The sequence below is a fragment of the Desmodus rotundus genome, chromosome 7, assembly GCF_022682495.2.
Source record: "Desmodus rotundus isolate HL8 chromosome 7, HLdesRot8A.1, whole genome shotgun sequence".
Lineage (NCBI taxonomy): Eukaryota > Metazoa > Chordata > Mammalia > Chiroptera > Phyllostomidae > Desmodus > Desmodus rotundus.
The window spans coordinates 130,078,355-130,101,444 of NC_071393.1; the positions used below are offsets into that span (position 1 = coordinate 130,078,355).

At 39.8% G+C, this 23,090-nt stretch overlaps 1 protein-coding gene across 14 annotated transcripts in view; it reads left to right on the forward strand.

The window, feature by feature from the left end:
- PPP4R4 (protein phosphatase 4 regulatory subunit 4) overlaps nt 1–23,090 on the forward strand; it is a 123,820-nt gene that overhangs the window by 30,117 nt on the left and 70,613 nt on the right. For 8 of the 14 annotated variants that reach the window (XR_008427331.2, XM_071222078.1, XM_071222079.1 and 5 more), the window contains one exon: nt 15,726–15,828. The exons of the other annotated variants lie outside the window; for them this stretch is intronic. Coding sequence is in view for 5 of the 8 variants with exons in the window: in XM_053928379.1 (XP_053784354.1) it covers nt 15,726–15,828 (103 nt within the window). In the remaining 3 variants the exon portion in view is untranslated. The remainder of the gene's footprint in view (nt 1–15,725; nt 15,829–23,090) is intronic. 14 annotated transcript variants of the gene reach the window in all.

Below are 23,090 nucleotides of genomic sequence, written 5' to 3' on the forward strand. Positions count from 1 at the left end.
GTTGTATTTTTTCTGGAGCTTTGATCTGTTCCTTCAATTGGGCTATTTTTTGGGGGGGGGGTCTTGGTGCGCCTGTTACGTAAAGGGGCGGAGCCTTAGGTGTTCACCAGGGCGGGGTAACGCTGGTCACTGGGCTGTGACGTTGTATGTGGGGGAGGGGCCGAGAGGGAGCAATGGTGCCTGCTCCACTCTGCTGGCTCTCAGTCACTCCCTCCGCTACCCACAGTCAAATTGGGCCCTTCTGGTGCTGGTTCCCGAGTGGGTGGGCTTGTGTACGCTCTAGGCCCCTGTGGGTTTCTCCAATGAACTCTCCTGTGAGGCTGGGAGTTTCTTCCGCTACTGGCTCAACCGCCACAGGTGTTTTCAATCAGTGGTTTGAGGCTTCATTTCCCCGCGCTGGAGCCCTGGGTCGTGCAATCTGTCATCCGGTCCACCAGCTGCTGCCTCGCTGGCCAGCTGCAGCTTTGCTCACCCCGCTCCACAATCCGCCACCTCGCTGGGTCCGCCAGCCGACGCCTTGCCGTGAGTCCTCTCCACCTGGCTGCCTAGGCGTCTCCGCCCCTCCTACCGGTCTGGATGAATATTTCTTCTTTATGTCCTTGGTTGTCGGACTTCCATACAGTTCGATTTTCTGTCAGTTCTGGTTGTTTTTTGATTTTAAATTGTTGCTGTCCTTCTTTTGGTTGTGCGAGGAGGCACAGTGTGTCTACCTATGCCTCCATCTTGGCCGGAAGAGGTATTTCTTTCTTAAATGTGAGGTAGAATTCACCAGTTAAACTATTTGGGCCTGAATATCTTTTGGAAGGGTTTTTAACTAAAATTCAGTTATTTAATAAATATAGGGCTATTTTGGTCATGTATTTATTTCTTTTAAAGAGAGCTATTTACTTACTTACTTATTTATTTACTTATTTTTCATTCTTACCTGAGGATCTGCAACCTAGGCATGTGACCTGGCTGGAATTGAACCCGTGACTTTTTGGGTTGCAGGGTGACACCCAACCAACTGAGCCACCCTGGCCAGGGTGCAGTTGCGTATTTATTCTTGAGTGAGTTTTGGTAGTTTTTATCATTCAAATACAGGCATACTCATGTTATTGTGCTTCATATGTGTTGCTTTTTTTACAAACTGCAGGTAAGGCCCTCCACCAGCCAAGAGATTATGACTTGCTTTACCGCAGTGGTCCGGGACTGAACCTGCACTAGGTGTGCCTGTGTTTCACTCTGGTCCATCAACGCGTTTTCTTGGCTATAAGACGCACCTAGGTTTTAGAGGAGGAAAATAGGAAAAAAAGTTTGAAGCAAAAAATGTGGTAAAATATTTAATAATATCCTTTAGAACAGAAATCCTTTTCTGCTTTGACATCTTTCCACAATTACGGTAGTAGTATCCGCGTGAGACTACGGTACGCTATCGAATCTTTCTACAACAAAATATAGTAATGACGGAACTATCATCACTGTGTCCTTCATAGCTATGGGGGCGCGGTAGCTGAGAACATCAGTGGATGATGCACTTTTATGGGGAGATCTGCTGCTGACACTGTTATGGGGGAGATCTGATGCTGACACCGTTACGGGGGAGATCTGCTGCTGACACTGTTATGGGGGAGATCTGATGCTGACACCGTTATGGGGAGATCTGCTGCTGACACTGTTACGGGGGAGATCTGCTGCTGACACTGTTATGGGGGGATCTGCTGCTGACACTGTTACGGGGGAGATCTGCTGCAGACACTGTTATGGGAGAGATCCGCTGCTGGAGGGCCACAGGTTGTGCAACACTCTTGTCTGGGGACAGCAGTGTTGCACAACCTGTGTGGCTGTGCAACTGTTGCCAAATTACAGCTCCCATCATTCCAACCTGTCCAAGCATGATGGGAGTTGTAGTTTGATAACAGCTGTAGGGCCACATTGACAGGTGACCCTGCAGTGGAATTTGCCTGTGTTAATGTTAATTGGAGCGGGCGGGGGGTGGGAGGGGGAGACACAGCAGTCACGTGATGGAGGCTCCTACAGGCGCCGCAGGCTTTCTTCTCCTAACGTGCCTGCACCACCTGTACCCTCCCCCCTAGCACTATAGTATGGTGCACCAGGGACTCCGCTCCTGCCTCCCTTGCTTCGCACCACCGGGCACCCCTTCCTCCCAGCCCAGGGCCTGCAGCATTGCCCCACTCCTGCCGCTGCAGGCTTCCTGCAGCAGTGACCCTGCTCCTGCCTTCTGTGACCCCGTTCCACCTGCACCGCTCCCCCCCCAACCCCCTGAGCCAGGTAAGCTACATTCAGACTATAAGACACACACCCCCACCCCAAATTTGGGGGAAAATGTGTGTCTTATAGTCTGAAAAATACAGTACATTATTGAATTTGTGGGCATCGAATGATGCTATGCTAGTATTCCCTTTTAATGTTTGTGGAATCAATAGTGATGCCCCCCTTTTAATTCCTGATACTGGCAATTTTTATCTGCTAACTTTTTTTTTCCTGTTTAACATGGCTAGAGGTTTATCAAGTTTACTGATCTTTTCAAAGAACCACCTTTTGATCTCATTATTTTTCTCTAATGTTTTTGTTTTTCATTTCATTGATTTTCGTTCTAACATTTATTATGTCCTTTCTTCTGCTTGCTTTCCTTTTATTTTTTTTTCTTTCTCTAGTTTCTTGAGGTAAAAGCCTAGGTTATTGATTTTAGATTTTTCTTCTGTTCTACTGTATGCATTATAATGTTGTAAATGTCCCTCTAGGCACTGCTTTAGCTGCATCCCACAAATTTTAATATGTTATACCCTTCTTATAATTTAATTGAAAAAAATTTAAAAATTTTCTCTCGGGACTTCTTTAACTTATGAGTCACTTAGAAGTGTGTTGTTTAATTTCCAAAACTTTGGGGATTTCCCAGATTTTTTGTTACTTATCTCTAGTTCCATTATGGCTTGAGAATGTGCTTCATCTGGTATCTGTGACTCCCTCCTCCTTCCCCATGCAGCTCCGATCTCATCTCTTATGTTCCCTTCTTCCCTTGGGGTGTACTGCAGCAGTCCTTGCTGTTCATTAAACATACCGAGTACGCATCGACCTCAGGGCTTTTGTACTTACTGTTCCTGCTGCTTTTAATGTTTCCTCAGACACTTACATGGCTAACACTATCATTTCTTTCCGATCTTTATTCAGACTTGCCTCTGATAAGTGGTGCCACCATCTACTACTTACTGTCCCTGCTTAAAACCTGGGCGTATCCTCACTCTTTCCTGTTTCTCGTCTCTGCTATTTAAACAGATTAAATCTTTCTTTTACAAAATAGAATCATTCACAGGGTTTCTGTATTCTGCTATACATTAAAAAACCCCACATTTGTTAGTCAAGATGGTTTTCAATCCTTGCTTAGCAGAAACCTGCTGGAGGGTCAAAATTCTAGTGTTTTTACTTTGGAAAACACTCATTTCTTTTGGTACACTAGTGGGCAAATAGATGTGGCCTCCTTTCTTAATGTTCCAAAATAGCATATATTTCATTATTCAGCTCTAGTCTCTAATTCACTATTAAGAAATATGTATATTATAATCAGTCTGTAGACTAATTTCATTTCTTTCTACTAGGTGGTGAGAACTATATATGTTTGGTTTTTTGGGTTTTTTTTTAGATCTGTAGCTAAGAAATGTGGAGCAGAGCCACTAAAATCTGTGTGACCTTGGTCACATCATTCAGCCTCTTCACTGTCCTGGTGTGAGGAGGTGAATTACATTCCTAAGGCCTTCTTCAACTCCAGCTTCCCATTGAGTCTTATCTTTAGCATGAGAGAAAAAGAGTCATCATTTCACACAGCTTTTACAAGATTGATTTTTGGTTGACTGATGAACATTTAAATTTTATTATTGATTTGTTTGTATTCAGTATTATGTTTCTTGTGATTCAGTGGCTCAGTTACAATAATAGTCAAATGAACAGAGAGGAAGGAACTACAGTATATTGTTAGGGACTCTCTTTCGGGGTCAGATACCTTCTCCTAGATTTCAGTTTTGTCTCCGTGACGTAATTTCCAAATCTGTGGCCATGGCCTTGGGCTTTCCCCACAACTTCAGGCCAGAGCTGCTTTGCAGGGTCGCATCACCATGACGCTTCACTGGCTTTTCCAACCCAGTGCGCCTGAACCTGAATTCCTCATTTTAAATCTAAGTATGTCTCCACTCAGTGTGGAAGCCTGATTATCTATCCTTTTAAATGACACTGGAGGGAAACCTGGGAATAATTTTGCATTATTCTTTTTTCTTTCAGAAATTAGTTTTGTATCAAGTCCTATTGATTTTATTTTTGCAAGATGCCATTTCTTCCTTTCTATTCTAATTCAGATACACAGAGCAGAGGGCTTTGTTTTTATTGTTCTCTTTCTACTTTCAGAGCTCAGTGACTGGCAATTCATTGAATAAATCCCATCTACACTGTGCCTTCTACACTTTGATTTCACTGATTCCTACTCATTTTTCAGATCTCAGCTCTTCAGAGAAGCCTTCCCTTGACCTTCAAAGTGGGTGATGTTCTTGGTAGTGCTACGTGCTGTTCCTTTATAGGTCCTTACACACTTAGGATGGTTTAATTGATTTTTGTTGTTGTTTAATATGTGTCTTCCCTGACTGTGAAGCTCTTAATAGGGCAGGGCCTTGTCTGTATGTACCACCACATTCCTCCTCAGGGGTTAGTTCAGTGCCTAATATGTAATAAGCACTTGGTCAGTATTTACTGTCTGGCAGATGCTGTGGCTAGGCATGAAGCAATATCAGAGAATCCAGAATCAGTGCTTGGCAGGCAGCAGGTCCTGAATAAATACTTCCTGAATCTACACGACTACTACCTGAAGTCCGCCTGTCTTCTACAGTTTAAGTAATGGGTGGTCCCTTCCCCTTCCTCGCATAGCTGTTTATCATTCTTTCTTCCTGTGGGTTCCGGGGATTTGGCCTTATTTTATCTCTCTTTTTTTTATACAGCTGTCAGTTACTATTCTATTCTCTCTCCTGGGTTCCTTGCTTACTACGTTAGCTGCTATGTAAACCCAGTTTTCTTAGCAATCCCTTTCCCCTGCTATGTTCTATATTTCTGTATTTTAATAAGTATTTTTAAAATGATGTTTACTGCTGTTTGTTAATGGGGAAATAGAAAGGCTGGTTTTAAAAAAATAATGGGAGAGGTTACAATGTTTCCAGACATCTTCCAAATATGTATGGTTATTCCTGAACTCGTAATTTATATACCTTTCAATATTCTTGCTATAGGTCATATATTTAGGGCAGACCTTAGTAATATTTCCTTTTATTCTTTGCAAAATACTGTGGAAATACAATGTTCAAATGGTTAGCATGACTCCCCATAAGGAATACATTTTAAATTATGACCTGAATATACACACACATGGTTGTGTACATGTACTAATACGTATAATCGACACTAATTGTTCCTCCTAGGTATAATAAATTAAAAACATGGATGTTAACAATAAATATCATCTTAATGTTGAAGTAGAATATGGAAAAATCCCAAATAAACAGTACAAAAACTAAGGAAAGATTTATTAATGCAACAGGTGTGTCTGCCCCTTAATAGGTTCATTCCACTCCAGAACCGTCTCGTCTTGCACGCTCTTTTGAGATTTGAGGTGGGCTGTGAAGGAGCAAAAAGAGGGCAATGCATTTCTAAGATGTGTCCTGGAGAATCATAGGGCTGTTAGTACCTCTGTTGGTAAAAAGGAGGAGGAGGAAAGTGAGCTCAATTTTTGATATAGGAAGTTGAAGAGCCATTCAGAAGGAAATGCCCTGTGTGTAACTGGTGATGCTGGTTTAATGAAAAGAGGAGTTTGTATCTTCTTCACAAGGACCATGAAACCTCTGCAAACTAAGTTGACATGGAATTAGGATAGCAAAAGATATATAGAGGAAATTACTAGTAAAGGCATTTATCATAGTGTGAACAGTACTAGGTAATTCATGTGGAAACTTTTCTCTTGCAAAGTTATCAAACTAGAGACATTTTTTAAAGGTTTTATTTATGTATTTTTAGAGAGAGGGGAAGGGAAGAAAAAAGAGAGGGAGAGAAACATTGTAGTGAAAGAGAAACATTGATCAGTTGTCTCTTGTATGCACCCCATCCAGGGACAGGCCTGCACCCAGGCATGTGCCCTGACCAGGAATCAAACTGGTGACCCTTTGCCCTGTGGAACTCAGCCAACTGAGCCACACTGGTCAGGGCTAGAAGACATTCTTAGGCCTATAGTTCATCCACTTCTTATGATGGGACTATCATCCTAGGTTCTGTGGTAGCCCTTGGTTGTGAACTTAGAAATCATAGGTTAGAATCCTGGCTCATCTTTCGTAGTTGGATGGCTTTGGGTAAATCTCATGTTATTTTCCGGGGACTTAGTTTCCTCAGCTGTAAAGGATAGAATAGATACATAAAATCCAAGATTAATGTGAAAATAAATGTGTATTAAGTGCCTTGCCAGGCACATAGTAGACCCTTAAATCTTCATTTTTCTTTTATTGCTTTGGTGCTATTAAAAATGTGATTTCTTTCTCTGTGATTCTAAGCATTATGACTACAAGCGGAGTTGAATGCTTGTCTAAGTACGTAAACCCTCTAAAGGTGAGGTTTTGAAGATTTAACATTATTAAAGATTCAATTTTGTAGTACTGATATGAAAATAAGCCACATTTGAAAAATTACTGACATTTTGGGTTGGTATTCAGTAACTTCTGCTTATTATTCCTGAGTCATCTGTATCTTAAAAGAAATTTTTGTCTTTCTTGGAAGTATAATTCTCTAAGCTAGTTATTTAATTAATTTTATTCCATTCATTAAAATAAACTGCTTAATAATCTACTTTGAGTAAAGAAATGATTAAATACCAACTATTTAAAGCTGAGTTTTCATTGCAATTGCAGACCCATGGCGAGGCGTGTGTGGCATCTGCTTCATTGTTCTGAATTCAAGCTGTGTCAGCAACTTCATGTGTTATATTTTGGGTTTTGGAATGAAAGCTGCTAGAATTAGGATCACAGGCTCTGCACACAAATCATTTCACATCCTGCCCATCGCTGAGCAGTGGCAAACTAGAATTCTCAGATTAATTTCTCTATGTTATGTTGTCATTTTTGGATAGCATATGCTCCTCCCCCTCTCCCTTTTCTTATTTTAGGATTAAATAAACTCTGAGTGGTCTGGCCAGGAAAAGAGAAGGGCCTTTTGCTATACATTCATACAGTCAGGATTTCTAGTGTGTGAATCTGTTTTTCTCATTGTATTTTGAGTTCTTAGAAGGTTGAAGCAAGGTATAAGAGTAGAGAAGGACAATACTGTCAGTGTCTAGATCTGTTCTAACATGCAGCTTATTCTTTTTGTGCGGAAGGGCACAGGTTTCATAAACTAGCACAGATGGCCTTGTTTTCAGAGACCCAAGATAATGTTTCTGGATGTGCTCTAGACAATACGATATACTAAGAATCTCTGGTCCTTTTTTTGGTTTCTCACAAATTGGTTGTCATTTTGTTTCCTTCTAGCATCGTTGAGAAACAGCTCTCTTCCATTTTTTTTTGAAATTATGTTTTTAAAAGCATTAAGCAGCATAGTTATACATCTTCCTCTAGCAGTGAGTGCTACATAGCTTAGGATCAGGAGTGCGATGGAAAAAGCAGATGGATGGGTTTGGCATTGGCTGGGTGCACCGTTTGGAAGAGAGGCAGTGTGTGTAATGGTCAGTGCGTGGGTTTTGGAGTTGTCCAGACTGGGTAACTGTGGGCAGATACCTTCGCTCTCCTAGCCCTAATTTGCTCATCTATAAAATGGAGCTAGTAATGACATCTACTCTACCTCGTAAGATTATTGTGAGAATCAACAAGATGACTGCAAATAAGGTGCGTATTATCATCATGCCTAGTATATAGTATACTAGATACCACTTTTATTGTTATTAGGAGGAGGAGAATTGAAAAAGTAAGGCCATTGGTGGGACCACAATTGAAGTAATAGTCAGGAGGTTCAGGCTGGCAAGTAAGAAAGTAAAACTAGGAGGAATATTAGAACCTGGAGAGTAAGAAAGAATTGAGGGATTAGCGATGTGATGAGGGTAAAAAAAATTAATTTAGCAATGAGAAAATAGAAAGATAAGTGTTTATGGGCAGCAAGTGAGATCAGAATTTGAGATTCTAGAAATGGAACATTTCCAGGTAATGGTTGATCCAGCTTTTGACAATGGGTGTTGATGCGGAGACAAACTCAATTTAAATCAAAATTTATAGAACCCTTACTGTGTGCTAGATACTGTGCTGAGCATTGGAGAATGAGAAATCTGGACGGAACGTTGTTGGATCAGAGGGGGTCAGAAACCAGCCATGTGTCACTCACAGGACTGATGAAGAGAGCATGGCAGCGGCCGCAGCTGGGCTGGCGGCGAAGCCTGAGAAACTTTTTATTATCACAAAAAGTGCCTGAGTGGATTGCCTTGTTTGCCATTGGCTTAAGATATCACTATAAGCGGCTCTTTAAATAGGCACATCTCCCAATGGGAATAAAATAATTAGTAACATTAATTTAGAATTCAAATGATAGCTGTCCTAAATTCATTGATCTAACTAGTCCCTTCCTCTTTCCTATTTAGCCACTAGTGCACAGATTAGATGATTAACCCAGTTCTTTTTAGTTTTAGAGGAATGGTTTGCTGAGTGGGCTTGTGTCTTTTTTGAGTGAGTACCCTAAAAAGGAACATGTCCCACAAAACAGCACAATTGGGGCAAAAAGGAACAGCTCGTGGTGCAGCCAGGATGGTTATTCCTTTTGCCTTTTAGTTGCGAGTTCTAAGTTTTGAAGTCCAGGAAGCTTATTTTGTAAAATAAATAAATAAATAAATAAATAAATAAAATAAATTAAATTAAAATAAAAATTAAAAATAGAAATAAAATAATTATTAAACATTTATTTTAAAATTGCATGTACCATATGGAATAGCAATAAAGTGACTTTTTTTACTGTTGACTTCAGCTTCTGCTGATTGTTTTTAGGTTTCTTCAATTAAGTGATTGGTGGCATAGATTCACACATATTTGGTTTATTTATACTGGTTGTAATCAGAGTCAGCAGGAGATAACAGTAGGTCCACAGCACCCAAGAAGTTCCCAGGCACGCAAATGTACTGTATAGCCAAGTCTGCTCTCCTGCATGTCCGTTTTTGTCTGATACACGACCCTCGGCCAAGCTTCTGCTCACCCTTTCCTCTGAGGTGCGTTGAAGAAGACTACACGTTACTCCACCTCTGCTAACTGATTTTTGCCGTATCACTGTTAACATCGCAATTATGAAGCCCTGTTGCCAGGAGAAACAGGAATGAATGCATGTAGTCAATGTTGGATGGACCTTCTGCTTCGTTTGGACAAATCATTAATGCGCACTTGGCTCACTTACTCGTGTGGTCTAAAAAGTGAGGAACCTCCAGGCTCCTCCATTTCATTTTTTGACTCTTCTTCTGTCATGGTGAGCCTCTGAGTGTTGTCTCCAGACCAGCTGCCTCAGCATCACCTGGGACCTGTCAAAGATAGAGTTCTCAGGCCTCACCGAAATCCACTGACCCAGAATCTCTGGGGTGAGGCGCAGCTTTAACAAGTGCTCCCGGGTGATTCTGATTCAGGTTCAAGTGTGACCACCCTGCGGGAGCAGATTGTGCTCACCAACGTGTATACGTTTCCTTGAAGCGTCTGGCAATATATTCCCTATTAAGCTGAATGTATAGGCTGGAAATATGAAATTGCCGTTGTTTTAGGTCAATAATTTTCTCAGATTGGCAATTTTATATGGTTCAGGTAATAGTTAACTTGGTGCAAACCAGGATTTCTTAAACATTTCCTTGGTGCGTCATTGACATTCTCCATTAGGGGCAGCTGCCCTGTGCCTTGCAGGGTGTTTAGCAGCATCCCTCGGATTCTAAATGGTGATGATCAAAAATGTCTCCAGATATTCTCATGTGCGCCCTGGTGGCGGGGGCAGCCCTGTAGCTGAGAACCACTAGCTAACCCCGTTGCTTTCCCTTCTAAGCACCAACACCCCGTGTACCACCCAAATGTATCTGCTTTTTACTCGGAGTGGGAGAAGGGCCAGGCATAAATTGATTATACTAATTAAAGTAAGACTGAAAAAAATTTATTTTTCAATTGCAGTTTACTTTCAGTATTACTTTGTGTTGGTTTCAGGTATACAGCATAGTGGTTAGAAATACTTTACAAGTGTTCCCCTGATATTTCCAGGCACCATACATAGTTATTACAATGTTATTGACTATATTCCCTGTGCTGTACTTACATCCCTGCGACTGTTTTCTAAGTACCAATCTGTACTTCTTAATTTCATCACCTCTTACCCCCAGTTCCCTCTGGCAGCCATCCAATGTTCTCTGTCTCTCTGAGTCTGCGTCTGTCTTGTTCATTTTGTTTGCATGTGCATGGTGACAGTGAGCGTCCTTGCCTTGTTCACGATTGGGGGAAAGCGTTCATTCTCTCACCGTTAAGTGTGATGTTAGCTCTAAGCTTTTCATAGATGCCCTTTATCTGGTGGAAGAAGTTCCCTTCTATGTCTAGTTCGCTGAAGTTTTAAATCATGAATGAATGTTGGGTTTGTCAGATTTCTTCATTTTTTGAGATGTTCATGTGTGTTTTTTTAAGTCTGCCATCTTGATTTTTTTAAAAATTAAACTTTTTGAGATAATTGTAGATCCACATACAGTTTTAAGCAGTAATGCAAGGGGCGACCCCAAACACCCAGAATTTATTTATTAAAAAATTGTATATTTATTCTTATATGTTTAAACTTCAGTCACCTTCAAAGTACTCCCCATTTGGTGCAATACATCAATGGAGACGTTTTTTCCACTGCTCAGAACAGTTTTTGAACTCGTTGATTTCGATGCCTTTTAGTGCTTTTGCCATTTTTTTGTTTCACCTCTTTCATGCTGGCAAAATGTTTCTTTTTGAGGACTTTTTTTCTGGGAAACAAAAAAACATCACTTGGTGAAAACAGGTGGGGCACAGGGGTCATGCTGTTTTTGGTCAAAAACTGCTGAACAATCAGTGCAGAGTGGGCAGGTGAGCTTGTAAACCACCCATCATGAAATGGGCAAATGAGTTGAAAGAGTCTTAAAAAAAAATTCAGTGAAGCCAAACGCAGCCTCTCACAACAATGCCAGCTGGTATACTGACACAGATGGGCTCCTAGAACACTCACCTAGCGGGGGAAACCCATACTACAACAGGACCGCCCTCCAGAAGATAATTCTGTTTTTTGGGGGCCCTCTCCATGCAGATACCCGTGTTCTCTCTACCCAGTTTCCCACTATAGTAAATTAAAAAAAAAACTATAGTACAATGTCACAACCAGTTTACTGACATTGATACAATCAAGATAGTTAAGATTTTCACTCCCCAGGTTACACCATATAGTCACATCAATTTCCCTTCTCCCCCACCCACATCCATCTTAACCCCTGGAAATCATTCTCTTCTCCATTTGTATAATTTTGACATTTCAAGAAGGTTATACGGGATGGGCAAAAGTAGGTTTACAGTTGTTAACCTACACCGTGTAAATGGAATCATACTTATGTAACCTCTTGGGCTTGGCTTTTTCACTCAGTGTACTTCTTTGGAGGTCCATCAGGTTGTTGCATCTGTCGATACTCTGCTGCTCTTTATGGCCGGGTAGCATTCCATAGCATGCACGAACCACAGTGTGTTTAACCATTTGCCCATTTAAGACATATAGGTTGTTTATGTTTTCTTTGGTTCAAATAAATCTGCTGCGAACATTTATCCATTGGTTTTTGCATGAATATAGGCTTTAATTTCTTCAGGACCAGTGCCCAAGTGTGCAGTTTTTTGGCTGTATGTGTTGCATGTTTAGTTTTTTAACAAGCTGCCAAACTGGTTTCTAGAGCGGCTGTACCAGCATCCATTTCCACCGATAATGAATGAGTGGTCCAGTTTCTTTGCATTTGGTGGTGTTATTACTTTTTATTTTAACCATTCTGATAAGTGTGTAGTGATATTTCATTGTGGTTTTACTTTACATGTACCTAATGGTTAACAATGTTGGATATCTTTTCATGTGCTTGTTTGCAGTGTAAATCACCTAAGGTAAAATATCTTTTGCCCGTTTTCTAACTGGATTGCCTGCTTTTTTACTATTGAGTTTTGAAAAAATATTCTAAATACTAGTCCCTTGTCAAACATGTGGTTTGCAGACATGTTCTCCCAGTCTGTGGCTTGATTTTTCACCCTTTTACTAGGCTTTTCACAATGCAACAGTTTTTAATTTTAATGAAGTCCAATTTACCAGTTTTTTCTTTTCTTTATGCTTCTGGTGTCAAGTTTAAGAACTCCTTGCCTAGCCCTAAAATCTCGAAGTTTCTCTCCTATGCTTTTTTCTAAAAGTTTTATAGATTTACATGTCAGTAAAACATAAGTCTGTGATTCATTTTGAGTTAATGAGGCTTAGGTCAAGGTTTTTTGTTTGTTTGTTTTTTGCCTATGGGAGTCCAATTGCCCCAGCACCATTTGCTGAAAAGGCTGTCTTTCCTTCCTTGAATTGCCTTTCCATCTCTGTCAAATATCAATTGGGTATATTTGTGGAGGCCGATTTCTGGGTTCTCTCTTCTCGTGTATTTTTTTAACTGCAAAGTTAGTGAATAAAATTCACTGAATGTTCAGTGCTAAATTTTACTGACATTGGTTTGTTATCAGTGGAAAACGAGTTCTTGCCATGTCTTGAAGAAAGAATTTCTGGAGACCTGCACGGGAGGATGGGGCTCTGATGTATGGTTTATTGATAATGTGAAATTAAGAGGGTTCCCTTCCTGACTTCACAATGCCCTATCTCCATCCATCTGGTCATGGAAAAAGTCTGACTGTGTCCTCACCAAGGACAAGACAAAAGCCGGTGCCCAGAGTTTCTGCACCAATGTTAAAGTCCAGCCCAGCCCAGCATCTGGCTAGCTTAGCATGTGTTTCCAGCTGCCGTGCATTGCTGTGTTGGGGAATGCAGGCTCTCTCCTGCAGCCTGTGTGTGGAATCCCACGGCATGGGCTGTGAGACCGCTAGGGCCACATGGCCATGAAGAGAACAGGCACATGCACTGTGGGAGTGCGGGTCCTGAGCAAGAAGAGAGAGCTCAGTCCTTTTGGAGCTGGTGCCATCTGCTGCAGGCTGGGTAGCTGCAAGACCCTCATGGTCACATGCTCCCCGGGCAAGAGAGCCTGCGAATGACCTGGGGAGTGCATCACTGGGTGGGGGTGGGGAGAGAGAGAGAGAGAGAGAGAGCCTGAGCGCTCCTTTGTTCCCCGGGATTATATCAGCTTGGGTTTGGGATGGGCCAGTTGCTTTTCCTTTTCTTTTTTTAAGTATAGTTGGCATTTTACAAAGAAAGATCCCATGTATTTATTTATTTATTTTAGGGAGAGGGGAATGGAGGGAGAAAGAGAGGAAGAGAAACATTGACCAGTTAGTTGCCTCTCACACGTGTCCCAACTGGGAACCAAACATGCAACTGAGGCATGTGCCCCGACCAGGAATCGAACCAGTGACTTTTTGCTTTGCGGAACAATGCCCAGCTGAGGGCCACACTGGTCAGGGCTTAGGTGCTTTTTCAAAAGAACGAATCAACTTCCCAAGCTTTTGTGGGCTTTGGATGGGTTTACACCCCCTGGTTAGACTGACAGACCTCTGTGGTCCAGCACCACCCCCTACATCCCCCAGCAGTCTGGTACTAGAGGAGGGAACGCAGGACTGTTACTCCCCTTGGTGGTGCCATGCTGTGGTCCCCTGGAGTGTGAAAAGCTGTAGCTTCCTGGTGAAGGAAACAGGCTTATGCTTCCCCATTTATTAAACTCAATGTCTAAGTCCCTTTGCTCCCGTTTTCCATTAATAATTAGTTAAATATCAAGGTAACAAATTCACCCAGTGAGCCATCCATTCGTTCATCCTTTTAAGAGGCATTTACTGAATCTCTACTGTGGACCAGAAGTTGTCATATGAACCATTACTCTTGCAGATATTTCTCTTCTCTTTCAGTTCTTTGGTAGTGTATTTGTTTCCTGTGGCTGCTATAGCAAATTACCATAAACTGCATAGCTTAAAACAACAGAAATTTATTCTTGCACAGTTCTGGAGGGCAGAATTCTGAAATTAGCGTCACTGAGTGAAAACCAAGTTGTCAGCAGGGCTCTCAGGGAGCACTGTTTTCCTGGCCTCTTCCTGCTTCTGCCCGGTCAGCTTTCTCCACCTGTGGCAGCCTCACTCCAGTCTCCGCTCTGTGGTCGGATTGCCTTCTGTGCCTGTCTGCTCCTCTGAGCATCTTCTAAGGACACTTCTTCCTGGGCTTATAGCCTACCTGGGTCATCCAGAATGATCTCTTTATCTCAAGATCCTTTTACAGGTTAAGATACCACAGGTTCTAGGCTGAGGGCACAGACATGTTTTATGGGGTAGCAGGGACACCGTTCAACCTACTGCAAGTAGTGATGTTATATGCAACTTTAATTTCCTTTTCTTGATCTTCTCCCCATCTTGGCATGTGTCCATTATTTCAGTTGCTTTCTTTCTTTCGTCTTTTAAAGTACTCACTGAGAGAGTGGTGATACTAGTGGAATATTGTTCTGGCTTGTAGATCATAGCCTACCTGCTGCAACAGGGAAAGCACTTTTCTCCGTAGCAGGGCAGCATCGTTGAGGGTCAGAATGTGCTTCTTACTAACAGAACTTAGGAAGCTGAAGCAAATAAATGTAATATTAAGAAATCTTTAAAACCGTATCAAAGTCTTACGTATATATAATAACAATAGTTCCATTTGAAGAGCTAACTAAAAATTATTTTAATTAAGATAAATAAATAGGCATCAGCAATTAGCATTTAAATTGGTATGAGAATACTAGTGCTACATTTACCAGCATCTTTTATATCTATATTTCAAGTGCTTGGACATCTTATGTCACTTAGCTTGTGTTTTCAAAACGAAGAATTTTTTATATAGAACGGTTTTTTTCAGAAGAATCTGAACACCTTTTCTAAGGTATTCAGACCACTAGAGTATCACTGAGGTTATTTTGGTAAAGCTTTAGTGACCTAATGAGTAATATGTCAAGAAGTACTATTTAAATATGCCCTACTGACCTTTAAGAATATTGAGTATTGCTTTAAGAAGTTTCTGGCAACTCATTGAGTATGTTTAGGGCCACAGGTCATTTCATCATACCAGAGCAAGTTGTTGTGTGATTCTGTTATAGTAGATTTTGTTGCTGTCCCTGCTGTTGTTATGATTATTAGTAGTTTATCGGAATGAAAATTTGCCATATATATTTTTATAAAGTACAATAAATTAACAGGTCACAGGAAAAAAATGAGGTAGAATTTTAAAGTAAGTATTTAATCATCTTAAAGACTTTTAGAATTAAGACATGCATGTAGATAATCTTGTTCTTAGCATTAGCATAATTAATATCTTCATGCACTTGTTATAAGATTTACTTAATGAAATTTCAGTTCTGGCTTTATTTTTATATCTAAATGATATTTTTAAACTTTAAAACTTTTTCAAAGTTTGAGTGTGTGTCATTAAAAGCAATTGTTTTCAAATGAATCTCTACTTTTATAGTCATAAACCAGGAATTCAGCTTATAATTACACATTTTAAATTTGTCTTTTCTTTGTAAGTGCTGGTCAAGATATCCAGGGAACAAGTGTGATTGCAAATCTTCCATTTTTGATGCGACAGAACCCTGCTGAAACACTTCGGAGAGTCTTGCCAAAAGTTAGAGTAAGTTGGTGCAAAATAAGATTTGAATTTACCTCTTTTCCCCTCCAGTAGCATGTTATTGTCAGGAGAAAATTTCAGAGCTTTTGATGGCTGATCTTTTGTGCGTATTCATTGAGAGGAGGAAGGACTTTGGTACGCGTTTTGAACTGTGGTGAAAGTGTTTAAAGAAATGAGCTGATGGAAATGGAGAAATCCAGATCTTAAATTGTAAAGATTTCTTTAGTCATTTTCTGAGCAGAGACTTTTTAATAAAGTTAGCTTTTCAGTAGCTCAAAAAAATCTTAAATAGTCTTACAAAACCATAGCTATCTTATTTAGTGTTCTGTTGACTTAAATTTATATGAATAGTATTCTACAACATTGGTAACATACAATTTTACTTACATTCCTAATAATAGCCCTGTGGTGTGACGTCTATAGAATCATCAAATGAAGACTGAATTGTGGCCATCACAGTTTTAGTTTTATATTTATTTTATTGCTTCCTAGATTCTTCAGAATTAGTTTTCTTGCCATAAGCAAAAATATTTGATCTACTAGAACATTCTCTCCTCTGGTATTTGATTATTAATTTATAATGTTAAATATTTAATACATATTATTTATTATTTATTTGTACCTATGTGCAAAGTGGTGTTCTTAAGAACTTGAATGAACAAAACAGACAACAATCTGTATCCTTCGGTCACTTGCCTTCTAATGGGGATTATGTTAGCTAATAGTTTTGTGTACTTTTCTTTGGCTTTCTGTTTGGTTCTAACTTTTTCATAACTTTTAGATTAATATGTGCTTAAGATGCTGTAATTATTAGCGTGTCCTTGAGTTTTATTTTAAGGCACATATAGCATGGTTTCAGTTACTGTGATTTACTATTGTGTTACTTTTACAAGACAGCCGCTTCTGTGTAGGCGATATGAGGGTTTTCTTTTTTCTGCTAGTTGCAATGGTGAATTGAGATGTTCATTTTAGCATTGCATGTGATTCAAAAGTGAATCAAACTTTTTCGTATCTATTTTCCCAGATTCATGGTATAATTTAAATGGAATTAAGTCTATACAGTCTAGGTTTTTAATTTTACATTCAACTTCAGTGACACTAACTGACCTAAACTTGTCAGCATGAACACCTCCAAGTGCCAGTTAAACATTAGAAGGCAACAAGTTTTTACGTCCTCTTGATTGAGAGTTATTCCCTGCAAGTGAATTAGATTTAGAGCTAACAATACTGAGTGTGCTGTACACACGTGTTGAGCAGGCTAAATCTGGTCCGCAGACAGCATACTGAAAATGTCCAAAGTTTCATAAAGTGAAAATAAAAGATGAAAATAGAGATAGTGACCTTGGGGTCTCTAAATTATTTTGAAAAAATTCTTTTGCTAATGAGGTTTCAGTAAAGTTTATTAAATAATAATGCCCCCCAAATCTTTATTTCATGAGAATGTGTAAACAATAATACACACCATATATATACACACACACACACACACACACACACACACATACACACACTATATGTACTATATTACTGGGTTATAAAGATGATTTTCATAACCTTTAAGTAATAAAAATTAATCCATAATATAGAAAATTAACTGAATGATGTGTTACAGTACTCTAAAGAAAATGTGTACTAATGAATACGTACTAAGAAAACCTTTATTTGATGAAATGATTTCATTCATTTCTTGAGTTAATCATCAAGCATACAGAAAAGATGAAATTGAGTCCCAGATTAGATTCCATGCCAGGCAGGCCTAAAACCTATAGGAAACAATTGAAGAACAGGCATAGGAGACCTGTGATTCTGACTTTATGTAGAAATGCTGAAGAATTAAGCAACTCGGTAAGACTTTATGGAGGCAATAATAATGATTTTTGTAGAGGGTTCACTATATAATGTAGGCAGCTAAACATGTAAACAACCCCGTGCCAATTATAAAACCTATGTTATATGCAAATCATTTAAAAATCATTGTGTTCAGATATTGTTAAGATGTCTTTGTACTTACAGTTAGCACCTTCCTCAGTTCTGCCTTGCTTCTGTGAGTGGTTATTTTCAAATGATAAAACGATGGCAAAATCACACGTAGTCATGGATTCAGTTTTGCCACAGTGAATTTATAAAAAAGAAATCTCGTAGTGCAAGTGAGCACTAGTAATAACGGCGTTTCCATCCATACGTAAGTATTTACTGCACACCTCCCAGTTCCGAGCTCTGCTTGGGCACTGAGGAAACAGAGTGATCGAAATAGAGAACTGGGCCCAAGGACGTGACAGTCCAGAGGGGAAACAGACAAAAAATGAGTGAGTGAGTGTAAAGATCAGGGTAAAGTGACAGGGGGAACACTGGAAGGTCAAGGAAAGCCTTTTTGTGGAGCTAAAAACTGACAGGCTAGGAGGAGGCAGACATTTGAAGGGTCAGAAATGAGCGGTCAAGGCAGAGAGCAGCAGAGCACCCCTAGATTGAAAGAGCTTTGTAGAATTGAAAGACGCATGTTTGGTTGGAGCCCAGTGCATCTGGGGAGGGTGTGACTTAAGAAGACGTTAGAGTGATGGTCAGTGACAGAGCACACAAGAGCTGTTCTTTTCCAGGGTGGTGGGAAACCACCGAAGGCTTAAGCAGAGCAGCGACCTTTCCCATTTACGTTCGTCGTTTTGATAATTGTGTGGAGAGTGGATTGGAGTGGGAGAACTAGGAAACCACAGCACTAGTCTGCGTGGTGTTCGCAGGTGGCTTGGATTAGGACAACTAATTTGAGACAGTGAGAGTAGCGGGATTCATCTGAGATGCATTTCTCGAGGTGGAATGAACAAAACTTCCTAATGGATGGGATGTGGGAAGTGAGAGTTGACTTCCAGAGTCCAGGCTTGAACATCCATATGGTTCTGTTAATTTTGAGTATTTTGGTTAATAGTTTGTTAAACCCATGGAGAAGAATAGTTTGAGTACTTACCAATACTGATCATTCTGTAAGTGATATGAACAATAAGCATTTTATGTAAGAGGCTAATCATTCCCAAGATTCTTAGCATGTCTATAATAGTAGTATAAACAGCTTTTAGAACTCATCCTTTACCTTAAAGAACACCAGATAAAATTTTACCAATGGTATTTAATTTTTTTGTTTTATTGGATTTGTGTTTCATGCTTACAATAAGGTGTTAAGTAAAAAATGGTTTTTAAAATAGGCTACTATTTTACCCTGGCTGGGTGACTCAGTTGGTTGGAGCATCATCCCATACACGAAAAGGTTGAGGGTTTGATTCCTGGTCAGGGCACATACCTAGGTTTGGGTTTGATCCCCGTTCGGGGCACGTACAGGAGACAACTGATAGATCTTTCCTTCTCTTTCTCCCTTCCTTCCTCTCTCTCTAAAATCAATGTCAGGTGCTGTACTTTATCAAACATTTTACACAATTTCATCTCTGTGAATGCTCATAGCAGTTCTATAAGGGTCACATGATAGAGGAATAAACAACTTAGTTGAGTAACTGCCCAAAGTCACAAAGCTGGCAAGTGGCGCACTTCGTTTGAACAGGAAGTCTGACTCCCCAGTGCTTTTTCTTGACTGCAGTGCAAGCCCTTCATTAGCCAGTCGTGGCTGTTACAGAGTTGCAGTGTGTAATTTTACTTCTCAAGCCTAGCGTCTCTTCTGGTTACTACAGCAGCCTCCTCACTGGGCCTGCCGCTTCTGCTTTGCTCCCAGAGAGCCTGCTATGCCAGAGAGCCCATTTATTTATTTACTTACTTACAGTATTTATTTGTATGGGAGCAATCTACACATTTTTTGACAAAATTGTATATATTTAAAGTGTACACCATAATTTAATATATATATACATTGTAAAATGATTATCACAATTAATACATACGTCTGTCATTTTACATGGTTACCTGTGTTTTCTTCAGAGAGGTCTTTTAAAAGCATCAATCATATCTTCTTCATGTAAATTGCATGAGTGATGTGGTAGCCAGAAGTATGTATGGCCTCCCTAAGTTAAGAGGTCTTAATCCCTGGAACCTGTAAATGTTACATTAGTTGGAAAATGTGGTTAAGGATTTTGAGATAAAGCTATTATCCTAGATTATCTGGGTAGACCCTGAATGCCATGCATCCTTATAAGAGGAGAGCAGAGGCAGGCTGCGCGGGCACAGAGGAGAGGGCCATGTGAAGACGAGGCAGAGATTGGAGGGGGGAGGCCACAAGTCAAAAACACCAGCAGCTGCCAGAAGCTGGAAAAGGCAAAGAGCAGGTTCTGTCCTCATGTCTCCGGAGGGGCTGTGGCCTTGCCAACACTTTGATTTTGGCTGCGTGATACTGATTTAGACTTACGGGATCTAGAACTTGGGAAAATCGATTTCTGTTGTTATAGGGCACTCAGTTTGTGGCAAGTTACTTTCTGCAGCCACAGGAAATGAACACAAGTAGCTTTCCATTTCAGACAGAACAAAACTTTTTGCCATACCCTTAAATGAGCCCATCTAGCTTTCTGACCTCATCACTACCATCCTTTTTCCTGTCTGACCGAAGTGCAGACTCTTTGTCAGTCTGGTTTATCACAGTATCCCCAGAACCTAGAACAGTGCTTGGCAAATAGTAGGCACTCAAAAATATTACACAAATGAGCATGAACTAAATTAATAGTCTGAGACAGTGTCTGTACCTGAAAGACCAATGGCACATTGGCCTGATCCACTGGTGGCATTCTGGGATCAGAAGCAGAAACTAGGTCTCAGTGGAGTGATGTAATGCTGACTGATGTTCCTACAGAGACCGTTTTTGGTGGGGGAGTGGGAGAAAACATAACGGAAGGACAAAAGAGACACAATCAACATGAAATTTGATCATTCAAGATTAGCAAATATGGTCTACCAATCTTCTGATTCTGAAAAGATTCATTATGCTACTTTTATTAATTTTGTGTTACTTTATGGGAATAGTAGGAAAAAATTACATAGATTCCTTCAAATGCGATTTTTTATTAGAGTATTTCATATCTACTGATGATACAGATATTTTTACAAAAGGCCTTATTTTCAGACTTTTATAGAAAGCCATTACTGTGTACATAAAGATATTTGTGAATAAAGAGCCTAATTTTTCTTACCCTTTAAGTCCTATTTTAAGTGGCACAGAGACGTGGATAAATGGTAGTAACGTGAGGAGCACTTCCTGTGGGCCAGGGACCTGCTCAGTGCTTTGGACACACCCTTTTAAACTTCTTGTAACAATTCCACGTGATGTGTTTATTTTCATTTTATAGGTGAGAAAATCTAGACCTAAAAAATTTAGTGCTTGACTATGAGTATTTTGTTGGAAGGTTTCTAGAAAACATGAAATTATATGATTTCTTCTTATAGTTAACCAAGAAAAAAAATTTTCTTAACTGAGGGAATTAAATAGCATAACCAGATAACACAAATTGCTTTTCTTTTTTGTTTGCAGCTCATAAATAAAAGTACCTGCGTTTTTCACTGTAGGTGATGTTTTTCAAGTTAAAAGTTCTGAGAAAAGCAAAAAGATTCTGTGAAAGCAACACATTCATACATAATAGGCAGAACATGATGTTGCAGACAACCTATCATAAAAGCCCTCAGCAGACAGAGTACAGTCTCTACCACGGGCTAAGCATTCAGGGACAGCCCGATGTGAAGGAAGGTGGGGAAGAAAGTGAAACATTTGCCATGATGTAAGTTGATGAAAAACAACCATTAGGGTCAGAATTGACCTTACTGGGAAATTTCTGTGGGCCAGGAAGCATGAAATTAAATAACTGTTTTCCTAGTTCATTAACTAGGAAAAAGAAAAAAGAGGTAGTATTAACCAAAGGAATTAGGGCACGAACAGAGGATACAAAGTACATTCTTCTGTTGTTTACAGCTCAGAAAAAGACATCGACTACAATGCATTTTGAAAATAATGTCTGTTATGCCTTTTTCTTTTTTATGTAAATCTATTTGTGTTGAAGGACAAAACATTAACACCACTAATTATTTTACAATAATAATTACATTCAATGGAAACATTTACTGAGTAAACAGTTTTGGGGGGCATATATAAAGTGTTAACACTTGCTAACATTTCTAACAGACTTAGAGATACTGCCTTTTAATAAATTCCGCTGGAGACCAGTGTTCTCACATGTGTCTCAGTCATACAGTCATTTGTTACTTTCGTCCTGCTTACAGTAAAAAGGAACTGGAGCTTCTGAAATTCTTAAATCAAAATTCTTTCATTTCCATGATAATGGGACCACTTCACTGTTACTACTTGACTATTATTTCTGACTTCAGGCATTTGAGTGATACAAAGGATCATTTATGGGTATTATTTTTTACAATCCTGGCAAAATTATGAAACAAAGAAGGTTAACATTCTCTACTGTAATAAAGGTCTGTAATATTTGACTCAAAAGTTTATGGATTAACTAACATTTTGGCAGTGTGGTAAACTAAATATCCTAGAAAAATTTCCCAAATTAGAACATCTGGAAATGAAAGTACAATAAGCATTTTTTAAATGAATAGTTAAGCTTGTAAGAATTTAAGGACTATTTAGGGCTCAAATACAAAGCAGCCAGTTCCACTTCTACTGAGGATGCAGGGATGCTCATAAAAACACCCCTCTCATTTTACCAACAGTGGGTTCTTCACAAAATCCATACAATTGTAATTTTTCTTGAGCCTATCAGAGGTGGTTATCAGACAACCAGGTAAACCTAATTAGAAAGAGCAACAGATCCTCTAAGGAAGGATGGGACTCAGGGACACTGACTTTGACAGAATAAAGGAGGAAGAAGTATCCACCACAAAGGGTTAATAGCAAAAAATTCGTGAAAATTGTGATAAGTTTTTACAGGTTGACTGTAGGATAGCATCTCAGTTTAGAATAACTTGGAGCTGCAGAAACCAGGGAAGTTTGCACTCACTTGCACGCAGGGGACTGGAGAGAGTCGGCCTTGCCAGTGCAGGCGTGGCGATGATTGGCTGCTGCTAGGTCCAGGAACAGCGCTGCCCACTTCTTTGGAACTATGAGCGTGGATGTGTAGGGAATTTCAGCAGAGATGGAAACTATGAAATGATCAAATAAAAAGGATAGAAATAAAAAGGATAATATCAGAGATGAAACATTCCTTTGATGGGCCTATCAGCAGTTTGGACACTGCTGGGCACAGCTGGGGAAAGAATCAGTGAACTTGAAGGTAGAAATTATCCAAACTGAAACACAAAGATAAAAAAGTGAAAAAAAGAAAAAAAATAGA